Genomic DNA, 13,956 nt, shown 5'->3' on the forward strand with positions numbered 1-13,956 from the left:
GGCCTCCCTGTCCATCACCATCTCCCAGAGTTTGCTCAAACCCATGCCCATTGAGTCGGTGATGCCATCCAACCACCTCATCCTCTGTTCTGCCTTTCTCCTCCTGCCTTCAATCTTTCCCAGCATCAGGATCTTTTCCAATGAGTTGGCTCTTCTCATTGGTGGCCAAGTATTGGAGCTTTAGCATCAGTCCTTCCGGTGAATATTCAGGGTTGATTTCCTTTTGGATTGACTGGTTTGATCTCCTTGCTGTCCTAGGGACTCTCAGAGTCTTCTCCAGCACCACAACATGTTAGAAAAGAAAATCCTGAAGCCCTGCTCCAGGCCTACTGAGTCAGAAACGGAGGATTGCGCCCAAAAATCTGTATTTTAACAAGCCATGGAGATGATTCTGATCCATGTAACAGTTTGAGAACTACCAATCTAGCCTCATACTTCATTGGGAAACCATTCTCTAGAATGTAAGCTCCACAGATAGGGAGTTTTGTCTTTTTTGGTTATGTATATCCTGAGCACGAACTGTGCCTTCCACACTGTAAGCCGCAATAAGTTATGGTGGAATCAAACCATTAGATGGGAATTCTGTTATTTTCCTACTAAGAAATCTGGAAACCTACCTGCCTCTGTATCCGTTTTCTTCTTTCCTTTTCCAACTAAGGAAATGTGCCACATCCTGTCGGATCAGGGTTTCCATGCCCGGATTGCACCTCATCCATTCTCGCCTTCTCGAGAACTTTGCTCCTTTGGTCACGCCCTCTCTCCCACAGTACCTCGGTCTTTCATTTTGGATGACTTCATTTAGTATGCGGTCAGATTCCACAGCATTCTAAAACAGCAGACTTCCTCTGGCCCAGGTCCCCTTTAAGTTACCACCCCACTCTGTCCATTGTCACACCTCCTTGCCCCTCCTTAACTAACCCATTCTAATCTGATTTTCACTTCCACTATTCAGTGGTTCTTAACAAAGTCAGTGATTTTTCCAACTGTCTTTACTGAGATGTAACTCACATACCATGAAAGTTACTCATTTAAGTATACGATTCAGTGGTTTTAGTATATTCAGAATGGTTTAACCATCAGTATAATCTAAGACTTTGAATATTAAGACTGTATTTATGTATTTGAATAAATATTTTTTCAGTTGCTCTGAACCACAGATTAGAGTGATGGTGAAACCATTCTTAGTATACTGAAACCACTATTTGGCTGCGTTGAGTCGGTCTTAGCTGCGGTGCGCCGGGTCTCCAGTGCACTCGGGCGCAGCAGTTGCCACGCACAGACTTAATTGCACTGCAGCATGTCGTATTGTCGTTCCCTGGCCCGGGATTCAGTCTTAGTTCTCTGCATTGGAAGGCTACGATTCTTAACCAGGGAAGTCCCTGGAGCATTTTTATCACCCCCAAAAGAAGCCCCCTCCCCATTAGCAGTAGTTCCCTTCTCACTTCATTCCTCAGCCCTAGCCTACCACTACCCTACTAGTTCTATAGATTCGTCAATTCTGAACTGTTCATATAATGGAATATTACAGTATGTGGTTTTTTTGTGACCAGGTTCTGTCATTTCCTGTAATGTTTTCAAGTTTCATCTACATTGTATTAATACTACGCATATATTAATACTTCATTCTTTTCTGGCTGATGAATATACTACCTATTTTATTTATCCATAATCAGTTGATGAATATTTGGTTGTTTATGCATTTTGGCTATTATGAATAATACTGTTATGAGCATTCATGTACAAGTTTTTGTGTGGATGTGTATTTTCATTTCTTTTGAGTTTTTTTTGCGGGGGGTAATGTTTATTTATTTATTTGGCTGCACTGGTGGGTCTTAGTTGGAGCACATGGGATCTCTGTTTTTTGTTATGGTGTGCAGAATCTTTAGCATGGCATGTGAGATCTAATTCCCTAACCAGGTATCAAACCCCGGGCCCCATGCACTGGGAGCATGAATCTCAGCCACTGGACCACCAGGGAAGGCCTTGTTTTCGTTCCTTTTGGATACATACCTATGAGTGGAATTGCTGGTCCATTTAGTAACTTTATGTTTAACATTTTAAGGACTGCCAAAAGCACCTGCATCATGTTACATTCCTACCAGAAATACATGAGAGTTCCAGATTTTTCCACATAGTTGTCAACCTTGTTTCATTACCTGCCTTTTTAATGATAGTCATCATGTGGGTTTGAAATGGTATCTCATTGTGGTTATTTTTCTATGTTTATTAACCTTTAGTGATAGGTTTTATTTTTAAGCTTTTTATTTTGGATTGGGGTATAGCTGATTAACAATGTTGTGGTCGTTTCAGATGAACAGTGAAGGGACTCAGTCATACATATGCATGTATCCATTCTCCCCCAAGCCCCCCTCCCATCCAGGCTGGCGCATAACATTGAGCAGGTTTTTGTTGGTTCTCCATTTTAATATAGCAGTGTGTACATGACCTTTCTAAAGTCCCTAACTATCCCTTCCCCTCGGCAACCGTAAGTTTGTTTTCTAAGTCTGTAAGTCTCTTTCTGCTTTGTAAGTAAGTTCATTTGTATATTTTCTTTTCAGATTCCACCTATAAGGGATGTCATATGATATTTTTCCTTCTCTGATTCACTTCACCTCAGTAGGGCACTTTCTAGGTCTATCCATGTTGCTACAAATGGCATTATTTCATTCTTTTTAATGGCTGAGTAATATTCCATTGTACCACATCTTCATCCATTCCTCTGTTGATGGACATTTAGGTTGCTTCTGTATCTTGTATTGTAAACAGTATTGCAGTGAACCCAGTGTTCACTGTGGTTTTGATTAGCATTTCCCTAACAACTGATGAGGTTGAGCATCTTTTCATGTGTTTATTGTCCATTTGTATATCTTCTTTGTGGAGAAGTACTATTCAGGTCCTTTGCCCATTTTAAAATAGCATTGTCTTTTTTATTATTAAGTTAAAAGAGTTCTTTATATATTTTGAATGCCAGCTCCTCTTCAGATATGTGATTCACAAATATTTCTACTGTTGTGTGAGTTGTTGTTTCACTTTCTTGATTTGTGGCATGAAAGTTTTAAATTTTGATACAGTTCAATTTAACTCATTTTTTCCTTTTGTTGCTTGTAGTTTTAGTGTCATATTTAGGGAAGCCATTGCCTGATCCAGAGTCATGAAGTTTTACTCCTATGCTTTCTTTTTTTTTAACAATTTTATTTATTTCTGGTTGCACTGGATCTTCGTTGCTATGCAAGGGCTTTCTCCAGTTGTGGTGAGTGGGGGCCACTCTGCAGTTGTGGTGCCCGGGCCTCCCATTGCTGTGGTTGCTCTTGTTGCTGAGCTCAGGCTCTGAAGTGTGGGCTCAGTAGTCGTGGCACCCAGTCTTCGTTGCTCTGAGGCATGTGGAATATTCCCGGACCAGGAATCGAACCTGTGTCCCCTGTATTGGCAGGCAGGTTCTTTTCCATTGTGCTACCAGGGAAGTCCCCTATGCTTTCTTTTTAAGATTTTAATAGTTTAACTCTTACATTTAGGTCTGTGATCCATTTTGAGTAGATTTTTGTATATGGTGTAAGGAAAGAGGCTAAATTGATTATTTGGTGTGTGAATATCACAATTGTTCCAGCACCATTTGTAGAAAAGACTATTTTTCCCCCATTGAATTATCTTGGCACCCAGTCAGTGATGATCTATTTACATGTTATTAAATTCAGTATCTAATTTTCCCTTATCAGACTTCTCAGTAGAATGCAATTGACCCTGCCTTCACTCAAATATTCTACTCCTTTGGTTTGCCTTTTACTTATCTTGCTATTTCTTTTCAGTGTTTATAGGTTCCGTATCTTCTGCTAAGCTTCTAAATGTTGGGTTTTCAGTTATTATGGCTGTGTAACAAATTAGCACAGAAATTAGTGTCAGGAAACAGTCGTTAATTATATTCATAGTTTCTTTGAGCATTAAGACTGGACAAAGCAGGCTCAGCTTTCTCTGTTCCATAATGTCTGGGGCCTCAGCTGGAAGATTCAGGCTGGTACTGGTATCTTCTGAAGGTCTGTGCTGTTACCATGTCAAGCAATTGATAATAACAGCTCTTGACTAGAAGCCTCAGCTAACACCCACATGAACCTGTGTCCCGGGGGAAGGGAAGGAGGAGGAGGGGGAAGAAAAGGAGAAAGTGAAGGAAGAGAGAGGAGAAGGCCAGGGGAAAGTCATGTAGCCTTTTATGACCAAACCTCAGAAGCCACACAGCATCACTTTTGCCACTTCTTTTTTCATTAAAGGCTCATTCACTTTCATGTGTAATGGTAAGATTCTTACAGAGCATGTAGCACCAGAAATATTGCTGTGATCTTTTTTAAAAAAACAACTTGCCACAGTCTGTTCTGGCCACACAATTCGTATCCCTCCCACATGCAAAAAACCTTCACCCCTCCTCTCAGAGTCTCCCAAAATTTCGTCCCTTAATATCATCAGACTTTGGCTTGAGGTTCAGGATCTCAGTGAAGTCAGGTCCAGATGAGATTCCTTGGGTATAATTTCTTGATGACAGCTCCCTGAATATACTTCCATTTGATTTTGACACCTAGGGACTATAGTGGCATATTATCTACCCCCTTCCCTGCCACTACCCAACATACAGTGGGTATATTGAGGAGGTAATTAACTATTTCCAAAGGGGGAAAACAGAGGCACATAGAAGTCACTGGTCCATAGCAGTTCTCTTTTTTTGTTTTCTCTATGTGATCTATTCTATTTCCATAGTTTAAATTTTTTTTTTTTTTTTTAGCTACACTGCACAGCTTGTGAGATCTTTAGTTCCCCACCCAGGAAAGGAATCTTTGCCCCCTGCAGTGGAAGTGCGGAGTCCTAACTACTGGACCACCAGGGAATTTCCCTTTATTTCTCTACTTTTAAATACCATCCATAATTCATGACTTCCAAATTTCCTTAAATCTCTTAGCTCCACACTAAAATATAGAATTAACCATTTGACACCTCCACTAGGATATTGCAGAGATTTTTTCCAACTTAACATGGCTAAAATGAATTCTCATTTTCTACTTTACCCTTTTCCTCCACAAATCTGTCTTTTCTTGTTTTCTCCATCTAGGTGAATGTTGCCGTCATTCACGTCTACATACAATAATAATAATCAAATTCTATATTTTCTTTCTCTAAAACGTAATCACTTTTAAAAAAGTCTCATCTGGATTACAACAGTCTCCTTATTGATCGCTCTCCTTCATTCCTGCTCCCTACCAGTTCCCTTTGACACAGCAGTCAACGTATTATTTTATTTACTATATCTGATTATGATCCTCTCTTGCTTATAATCATCAGTGGCTTCCCCCTGCACTTTGAGTAAAATCCAAATTCCTTACCATCCAAGAGATCCGTATAACTGGCCTGTTCCCGCTTCTCTGACCTCATTCCTCACCACTCTCCCTGTTATCTGCTGTACTTCATCTTCCTGGACTTCTTCCAGTTCCTTAGACATACCTTGCTCTCAGAAAGGGTCTGAACACATGCTATTTTCTCTGCCTGGAATACAGTCCCCAAATCCCACCCCCATATAACTGAGTCTTTCTTGTCCTTTAAGGTAAGGCATTCCTGGCTATTCTAAGTAGGTACTTCTCTTTAATGCCCTCTATCCTATTTGTTTCCCTTATAAAATTATCCCAACTTGAAATTATATCCTATTTGTTTACTTATTCATCATCTGTCTCCCTAACCAGATTGTAAGCCCCACAAAGTCAGGGGCCATGTCTGTGTTAATTCACCACTATAGTAACCCAGTGCCTTGGCAAAGTGCGTAGCATATGATATCCTCTCAAGAAATGTGCATCGAATGTTGTTTAAAGGTATAATTTTGTTTTGAAACAATATGTTAATAATAAATTAGTAATAATTTTAAATGGGATGTTTCTAATTCTTGCTGAATAACCATTTATTGTTTTCTTTCAGTAACTGCCCTTCCTTTCTGGCTGCCGCTTTAGCCAGAGCCACATCAGACGAAGTCCTTCAGAGTGATCTTTCTGCACATTATATTCCAAAGGAAACAGATGGCACGGAAGGGACTGTAGGCAAGTACCTTTCTACAGTATTTGTTTTAAAATATTAAAATTTTCTGTTGAACAATCCATAGAAATTATCTACAGAATACTATATCTAATTATGTTTACCCACTGGTTGATATTTTGTAGTGGTAGCAAGAGAAAAATTTCAGAAACATGTTTTTTTCAAACCAATCAGTAAAAGTAGAAGGGGAAAATACAGGCATATTTTGGAGCCATGTGCAGTTAACTGGAGCAGGAGATTATGATAACAATGTGTTATCATAAATAATATCTAGGTAAATGAAGAGGAGGGAGAAATGTGAAGACACAACAAAAAAGATGAATAAGTGAAGGGAAGGGTGGTTTGACAAAAATCTATTTTAAAGTTTTAATTCATCTTTAAGAAGTCAAGTAAAAAAAAATCAGATACACATATTCAGGAGATCGGTTGTTACAAAACTTCTCATTAATCCTATTAAATTTTATGTCTGCCGGGCTTCCCAGGTGGCTTCAAAACAAGAGAAGCCAGCCCGGTGAGAAGCCCGTGCACTGCAACTAGAGAGTAGCCCCAGCTCACCACAGCTAGAAAAAAGCCCGTGTAGCAAGGAGGGCCCAGCGGAGCCAAAGATAAAATAAATAAATAAATGAAATTAGTTACAATTTTTTTACATCTACCAATAAATAAGTAGAGCTCTTTATGATAATTATGTGATTTAATTGCGTGGGCATCTTTTTCAGTTAAATTATGAGAATGCTTATTAATGAAGGCATGTTTATTAATATATTAGGCTTATACATATTTAACACATTAAAAAATACCAATTTGTGTAAAAACTAGGGAATGAGGAATTGTTGAGGAATTTTAATGTTTCATTCTGTTTGTCCCGTTTTAAGCATTTGCCTTTAAACATGGGACAGAGGGAGCAAAACATATATTAATGAATTAGGGCAGCTAGATTCCAGAGAATGTGAGGCAGATATAAAAATAAACATTCCTGTTCTTCCTTCATCTCTCTAGAGAATTTTTGATAGAAAGCTGGCAAGGAAGGAATTCCTCTTGTTTTTACTGAGAGTAATTGATTCACTTGGAACCAAATTGTTCCAGAGTCAAGCTGGATGGAATTCCTGCTGCAAAGCATTGGTCTTTCCTCTCGTACTGATGCATGAAGTAGAAGCCCTGTAATGAAAAGATGAGGGAGATTAAATTCTGCTTCACTGCAGCCGGGGTGATGACTGACTCAGCTCCAGCTCAGTACACTGACATTAACGACTGATGAGTAATTTACAGCTGTGAGGGAGTGGACTGCTACTTTGGACCATTTTCCCTTTTTTGGACCCATTTTTATTTGATTTTATTTTTCCATTTCAAGCAGCAATTATTTATATACTGGTGTTCTTACACCACTTCCTGTACAAGGAGAATACTTAAGATTGAAGTGTTGCCCTATGTGCCTAGCTTGGAAGAATTTCTTGTGGATATCATTAGTCATCCTGATTTTATATTTTTCCAAGAGATTACCCAGTAATGTCTCCATGCCACTGCTGTGATTCAGAATGATCTATTATAGTTCCAAACTATTTGCATGTCCTTAATCTGTTTAACCCAAATCACTGAGTGGAGAATCTCTACAGGGCATATTGTGTTTATCCATACTGCAGAGTGGGGATGAACTGAGTGAGTAATGCCTGCGGTCATTGCCTTAAAGGCACAGAAGTCCCCACTGAAATGCCCTGTGACTCTGGTCTTAGGTATTTCCAAAAACAGACTTAAAGAAACTTTACCTTAAAGTTCTTTTTATGTTTATGCCATCCCTAACAGAATGTTTCTTAAACAACCTTGCATTTCTGTTGACAGATATAACTCCTGTCCAGACTATCTAAACTCAATGTAAAATATCCTAATGTAAAAATTCAAAATAAGAAGGTGAAAATGATCACTAATACAAAGGATATTAAAAGAATTATGAAAATTTTTATATAAATAAATTTGAAAACCTGGGTATTTTCTAGAAATATACAAATTAATATTTGTATAATAATATCTCTTTATCTAAGCAGAAAGAGATTGAGAAGATTGGCAAAAAGGACAAAAAGAGTAGATGATTCTATAGGTGAATGTTTTCAAACAATCAAAGACAGTAATTCCATTGCTTTTTAAAATGAATTATCCAGTTATATGGGGAAAGAGGAAAATTTGCATAGCATAACACTGATACTTAAACTTGGCTGAGACAGAACCAAGAAATGAGAGATGAGTCAATAATCAATGTGAAAAATCTTAAGTGAAATATTTGTATACTTAGTATGACAATTTGATGAGTATTTTATTGAGGGCCTACTATAGCTTAGCACTATGTTACTTAGGAAACAGCCGGGGGAAAAAATATTGGGGCATTGACTAGCATAATTTTTATGTTAATAGGTCAAAAGAAAAATAACAGAATAATCTCTGAGGATGCCCAAAGAAGCATTTGATAAAATTAAATATTTATTTCTAATTTTTAAAATATACTTAATAGAATAGCACTGGACATTGTAGGACAAAATTTGGCTTAAACCAAAAACCTAGTATGCATGTTTAGAGTATATACTCAAGAATTTTTTAGTTGCAAGTAACCACTGGCTTCAGCAAAACAATTTATTGGCTATCCTTCAAGATAAGGGCTACACAGCTCGATTCAAGGCTTCACATGATGTCATAAAGACCTGGCATTTCTCCAACTCTCAGCTGTACTCTCTCCTTCAGATTTTATTTTCAGGCTCCATGGGATGGCAAAATGACTGCTAGGAACATCAGATCTTCATCTGCCCAGGTTCAAATCAAGCAGGAAAACTCAGTTGCTCTTACATAAGTCACAGGACTCACTCTAATCAGTCCATCTTGGTTTATTTCCCTTTCCTGAACCAATAACTATGGCCAGAGGAATGTGGTCTCTAATTGGTTAGACCTGAATCATATTTTACCCCTAGACACACATGGACTGAGAGTAGAGGAGAAAGTATTGGTAGAAAGAGGAATGTTTGCTAGGTGCCAAATAACACATTAAAACAAAGTTCTGACTCAAAGTAGCAAATAAAGTAAAATAACTATTAATAATTTCAGTAAGAAATAGGACATATGTTAAAACTCTGTTGAGCAAGATAAAATGGATTTCAATTAATGAAACAGTATAACTTGTTCCTGAATAAGACTTAATATGAAAAAGAAGTCAATTTTTTCCACATAACTCTGTAAATTCAGTGTGATCCCAAATATAATGGCAACATATTTCCCCCACAAACTTGGCAAAATAAGTAGTTCATCTGGAAGAATAAACATGTTGAACTATGCAGGTGACATCTTTGAAGTTAATAATAATAGAAAAGTCAGTCCTCCTTATATTAAAGCATGTTTTAGAGTTACAGTAATTTTTAAAGAATGGCATCATTTGGAGAGATCAAGGAAGCAGAATTAACAACCAGGAAGCATACAAATACTTTATTAGTGGTTATTTAATTTTATAAGTTTGCATATTCATTTATTTGGTCAATATCCTTAGAGCTTCTGCTATTTGCTAGGTACTATACTATGACTAATCAAGGACAGTAAAAATACAGTGTCCATGTGCAATCTAACTTGGGAAAAGTGGAGCATGGTGTGAGTCAGATAGACCTGGGATTGAGCGTGGTATTGCCTGTTTGTGAAACGTTCCAGAGACACAGAATGTAGCAGATACTCAGTAAATGTGATCTTTTGCTTAAAAGTATGATCAGAGTTGTAGTAGATGGTGTGAACAAAGACAGATCTAGCGGGTTACTAAATAATAGAGGAAGCTGGTATTGTTTCCCTTGACCAGTTTAATCTGTCTACACCAGGGCTGTGCAGCAGACATGATGGAAGTGTTCTCTATCTGCACATGTCCAGTGTGGTAGCCACTGGCCATATATAGTTGCTGAGTACTTGAAATATAGCTAATGTGACCAAAAACTGAGTTTTAAATTTTATGTAACTTTAATTAAAATTAACTAGCCACATGTAGCTAGTAAGCTACTTTGTTGGACACTAGAAGTCTATATAGTAAGATTTTTTTTTTTTTAAGTCGCTCAGTCGTGTCCGACTCTTTGTGACCCCATGGACTGTAGCCTACCAGGATCCCCAGTCCATTGCATTTTCCAGGCAAGAATACTGGAGTGGGTTGCCATTTTCTTCTCCAGGGGATCTTCCCGACCCAGAGATCAAATCTGGGTCTCCCACATTGTAGGCAGACGTTTTACAGTCTGAGCTACCAGGGAAGCCCATATAGTAAGATAAAAAGTAATAAACCAAAATATGATATGTTTTATATTATTATCTGAGAATCTGGAAACTATCCTGATAATTAATATCAGTCATTGGTTTCATCTCACCCCATGCTCCCTGAAAGTTTCTGAACTCACTTATTATTTTGCAATCTTCCCTTGTGTTTGAGTCAAATGCATACCCAAATCAACAGTCTGGATTTGGGGCAATATATTGTTGCAGAGACCAGATGGGTTGAAAGTGATAGAAATAGGTAATTGCTAGCTGAAAGAGACAGTCTCTGGCAACTGGTGCTTTAAACAAACAAAAAGATTGGAGTTGCTAAAAATAATCAAAATGTTAGGTTGTCTGCTGGCCTAAGTTTTTCCCTTATACACACCTCTTTTGCTCTTTGAACTTTTTTTCTCTTCCAAATGTACCCTTGATTTTCAGTTATATAAAAATGGCAAAGGGAACAAAGTCACATACATGGTTTGCCACCCTGTACTATGTCAATGAGAAAAATAAAAGCAACAAAAACCTTGAGACCAGCTTTCTGAATATAGTCATTTAAAAAAGAATTTTGAATAAGAAAACAGGTAAAATTACAGATTAAGGCAGCAGCAGGGTAGAGAATGAAAAAAAAAAAAAAGGGAATCTCAGTTCCCAGGCCATTCTAGAATACACAGTCTCTCTTCTTTGAGATTTGTGCTCTAGATCCGAGGAGGCGTGTGCAACCATTGCCCATCTGGTACACATCTTCTCAGCCTGTCAAGCTGTATCTGACTTAGTAAAGTGAAAAACAGTTTTTTTGAGAATTCTAAATTACTCGTGGCTCAGACAGTAAAGAATCTGCCTGCAATACAGGAGACGCAGGTTCAGTTCCCTGGGTTGGGAAGGTCCCTTGGAGAAAGGAATGGCAACATACTCCAGTATTCTTGCCTGGAGAATCCCATGGACAGAGGAGCCTGGCAGACTACAGTCCACGGGGTCGCAAAGAGTTGGACACAACTGAGTGACTTTCACTTCACTTCACCGGGATATAGGGGGAACTTCTAAAATACTGGCCTGGGAAAACCTGATCTTCCCTTGGTTATTTCAACTGCTGAACTTGGGTAGAGGACAGCTTGAGTGGAGATGGTGTGAGATACAGTCTCCTGAGTACTCGTCAGTGTTGCTTGAAAGCTTACACATCTGTCCATTCACTGAGGGACGCAGAGAGACTCAGAAGTGAGCTAGTCCACTCCATGGAATGGGCCAAGTAGGAGACTTAGTAGTCTACAGTGAAGACTCCTCAGCCTAGGGTTACACGCAGAGACAGAATGTAAAGTACATTTTCCTTAGAGAAATATCGAACTTTTAAGATTCATTTGTTAACCTTTTGGTTAAACTATATAAGCTGTTGTCCAAAACTTTAATTAAAAAATACATCAAATAACAAAAAATGTAAAGCTCAACTCTGAATTATGATCAGTTACAGGAGAGAAAGGAAACCGGAGTAAAGAGACTAAGACAAAAACAGTAGTCAGAGTAAACCCTTCTTATTCCTGTACTTGGTAAATAAACAATATTTTCATAAGCTTCTCATATTCCAATTCGTTGGATAATCATTGTTCATATTTCAGTCATTTCCCTATGCACAGGGGGCTTGGGTGTCCAGATGATAACCTTGGCAGCCAAACAGAAGTGCTCCGAAGTAGATAGTGTGGCCAGAGCGCTTCACAGGCTGGAAGGACTCCAGCCTAGGAACAGATCCAGCCCTGCTCAGAGGTATTTCTCCTCATGACATAAGGGTATCTTAGTGGCAGCTGCTGGCTGATGATTTTCTATCAGACAGGTTGTCATTTTCTGTCCTCAGAAGCAACATTTCTTTTCTCTTGAGACAGGAGGAATTTCTTCTACTAAGGTGGAGCTTGACTAAGGTGACCTACTTCTGTCTCTCCTAGGCAGGCAAGTGTAAAGCAGTTTTACAAGGTTCTTCATCGGGGGTCTCTCTTTCTTCCACAGAGATTGAGACAGTGAAATTGGCCCGTTCTGTCTTCAGCAAACTACACGAGATTTGCTGCAGCTGGGTGAAAGACTTCCCTCTCCGCAGGAGACCTCAGCTTTATTATGAGACCTCGATCCATGCCATCAAAAACATGCGCAGGAAAATGGAGGACAAACATGTCTGCATTCCTGACTTTAATATGCTCTTCAACCTCGAGGTAAAAGGCACTTCCGATGTGTCAGTGAAATTGGAAAAATAAAACCCCATCACAGACCTGTGTTCTAATAAGAGAAGTTGTAATAAACTGTAATAATATCCCTGATGGCTTGGAATAGGGCTAAGGGCAAAGTGGCACAGATTTGCTTTTTCCATTAGACAAAAGGAAAAGAACTATTTATTTCATGTTTTTTGAATAGGTAATGCATCACGTGGTTTAGAATTGGAAAATAAAAATCCCAGTCTTATCCTTGTCTCTCAGACACTTCAGATCCCTTCTGCGGAGGCAAAGTTACCAGCCCTTGTGTAACCTTCCAAAGACATTCTGTAAACATACAAACCAAAAAGAAAACTGTTATATCTCAATAAAGCTGTTTTTTAAAGGAAACTATTTCTATAGTATAATCAAACATTGTCTATTGAGTTTCCACAGTACTATTTTGCTGAAGCAACACAAAACACAAACATAAAAGAATGAGTTTGAAACTAAGATATAGTTTTCTGATTTCATATGACTTTATTTTTAAAATCTTCGTTTCTGAGATAGGAAAGTAGCCGGAATTACTTTTCCTGAATCTCTGTGACTGACAAATTGGATCATATGAGCCTTGTCAACTTAATAACCATTTTCTTGTTATCTTCCTCTTCTTTCTCTATTATGTTAATGCAAACAGAGGTAGGTTTGTTTCCTGTGCCTGTCACTTGCCTCTTCACTCAAGTCCATAACTTTAAAATTACAATGTAGTGATTTATACAAAGCGCACTATTTCCTTCATTTAGCAGCTAAAGTTAAATTTTAGCTGACTGTCAAGCAGTGATGGTGGGCTGGTGACTGGTGCTTATTTTACAGGATAGATCAGCTGATACCATGCCCATGCAAACATAACCCCTAAAGGCTATAATGTGATAAACAGTCCTTAAGTCACTGCACCCTTGAAGACTGTACTCAGGTTCGAGGGCATCATTACTCTTTGTTAACGTGGTTGGTTTTCATTTTGCCTCAAAAATCAACCCAAAGGCCGAACTCAGAAAGGAGCTCTTGGCTATAATGAAACAGACTTTGAGGGCAATTGGGCAACATGTATTTTGAACTGTATAAATTTTCACACACTTTGATAATTTCAGTTTTGATTTTATAAGGAAGCAGAAAATACTTACGTATTTTGTTTGACATAAATGTTTTACACAACATTATCAATAATAAAAAATCAGAAATGATCTAAACCTTATATAGGAAATGATAGCTATGATATGCTTGTAAGATGTATAGTACATATCCATTTAAAATAATGTTTTTGAGTAATACTTAATGACATGGGGGAAATGCTAATGATATGGTAAGTGACAAAAAGCAAGATAAAAAAAGTTATGTACAGTATGATTCTAATTTTATTTTATTAAAAAATTTATATGTATAGAAAAAAGACTGGTTATCTGGGGATGGTTGTTTTAGAGAT

General features: G+C 38.1%; 2 protein-coding genes across 3 annotated transcripts in view; one reads left to right on the forward strand and one right to left on the reverse strand.

Annotated features, from left to right (window-relative positions):
• The window catches only part of PPM1E (protein phosphatase, Mg2+/Mn2+ dependent 1E), a 228,705-nt gene that overhangs the window by 193,602 nt on the left and 21,147 nt on the right, over positions 1-13,956 (forward strand). The window contains exons 2-3 of the mRNA XM_043902820.1: positions 5,944-6,062; positions 12,301-12,500. Of these exons, the coding sequence (XP_043758755.1) occupies positions 5,944-6,062; positions 12,301-12,500 (319 nt within the window). The remainder of the gene's footprint in view (positions 1-5,943; positions 6,063-12,300; positions 12,501-13,956) is intronic.
• TRIM37 (tripartite motif containing 37) overlaps positions 7,002-13,956 on the reverse strand; it is a 168,282-nt gene continuing 161,327 nt past the window's right edge. Inside the window, exon 25 of one of the 2 annotated variants that reach the window (XM_043902818.1) lies at positions 7,002-7,212. In XM_043902818.1, the coding sequence (XP_043758753.1) occupies positions 7,143-7,212 (70 nt within the window). In that variant the 3' untranslated portion in view covers positions 7,002-7,142. The remainder of the gene's footprint in view (positions 7,213-13,956) is intronic. The other variant, XM_043902816.1, reaches the window with a different exon arrangement.

The sequence above is a fragment of the Cervus elaphus genome, chromosome 5 (assembly GCF_910594005.1).
Source record: "Cervus elaphus chromosome 5, mCerEla1.1, whole genome shotgun sequence".
In the NCBI taxonomy this organism is placed as follows: Eukaryota; Metazoa; Chordata; class Mammalia; order Artiodactyla; family Cervidae; genus Cervus; species Cervus elaphus.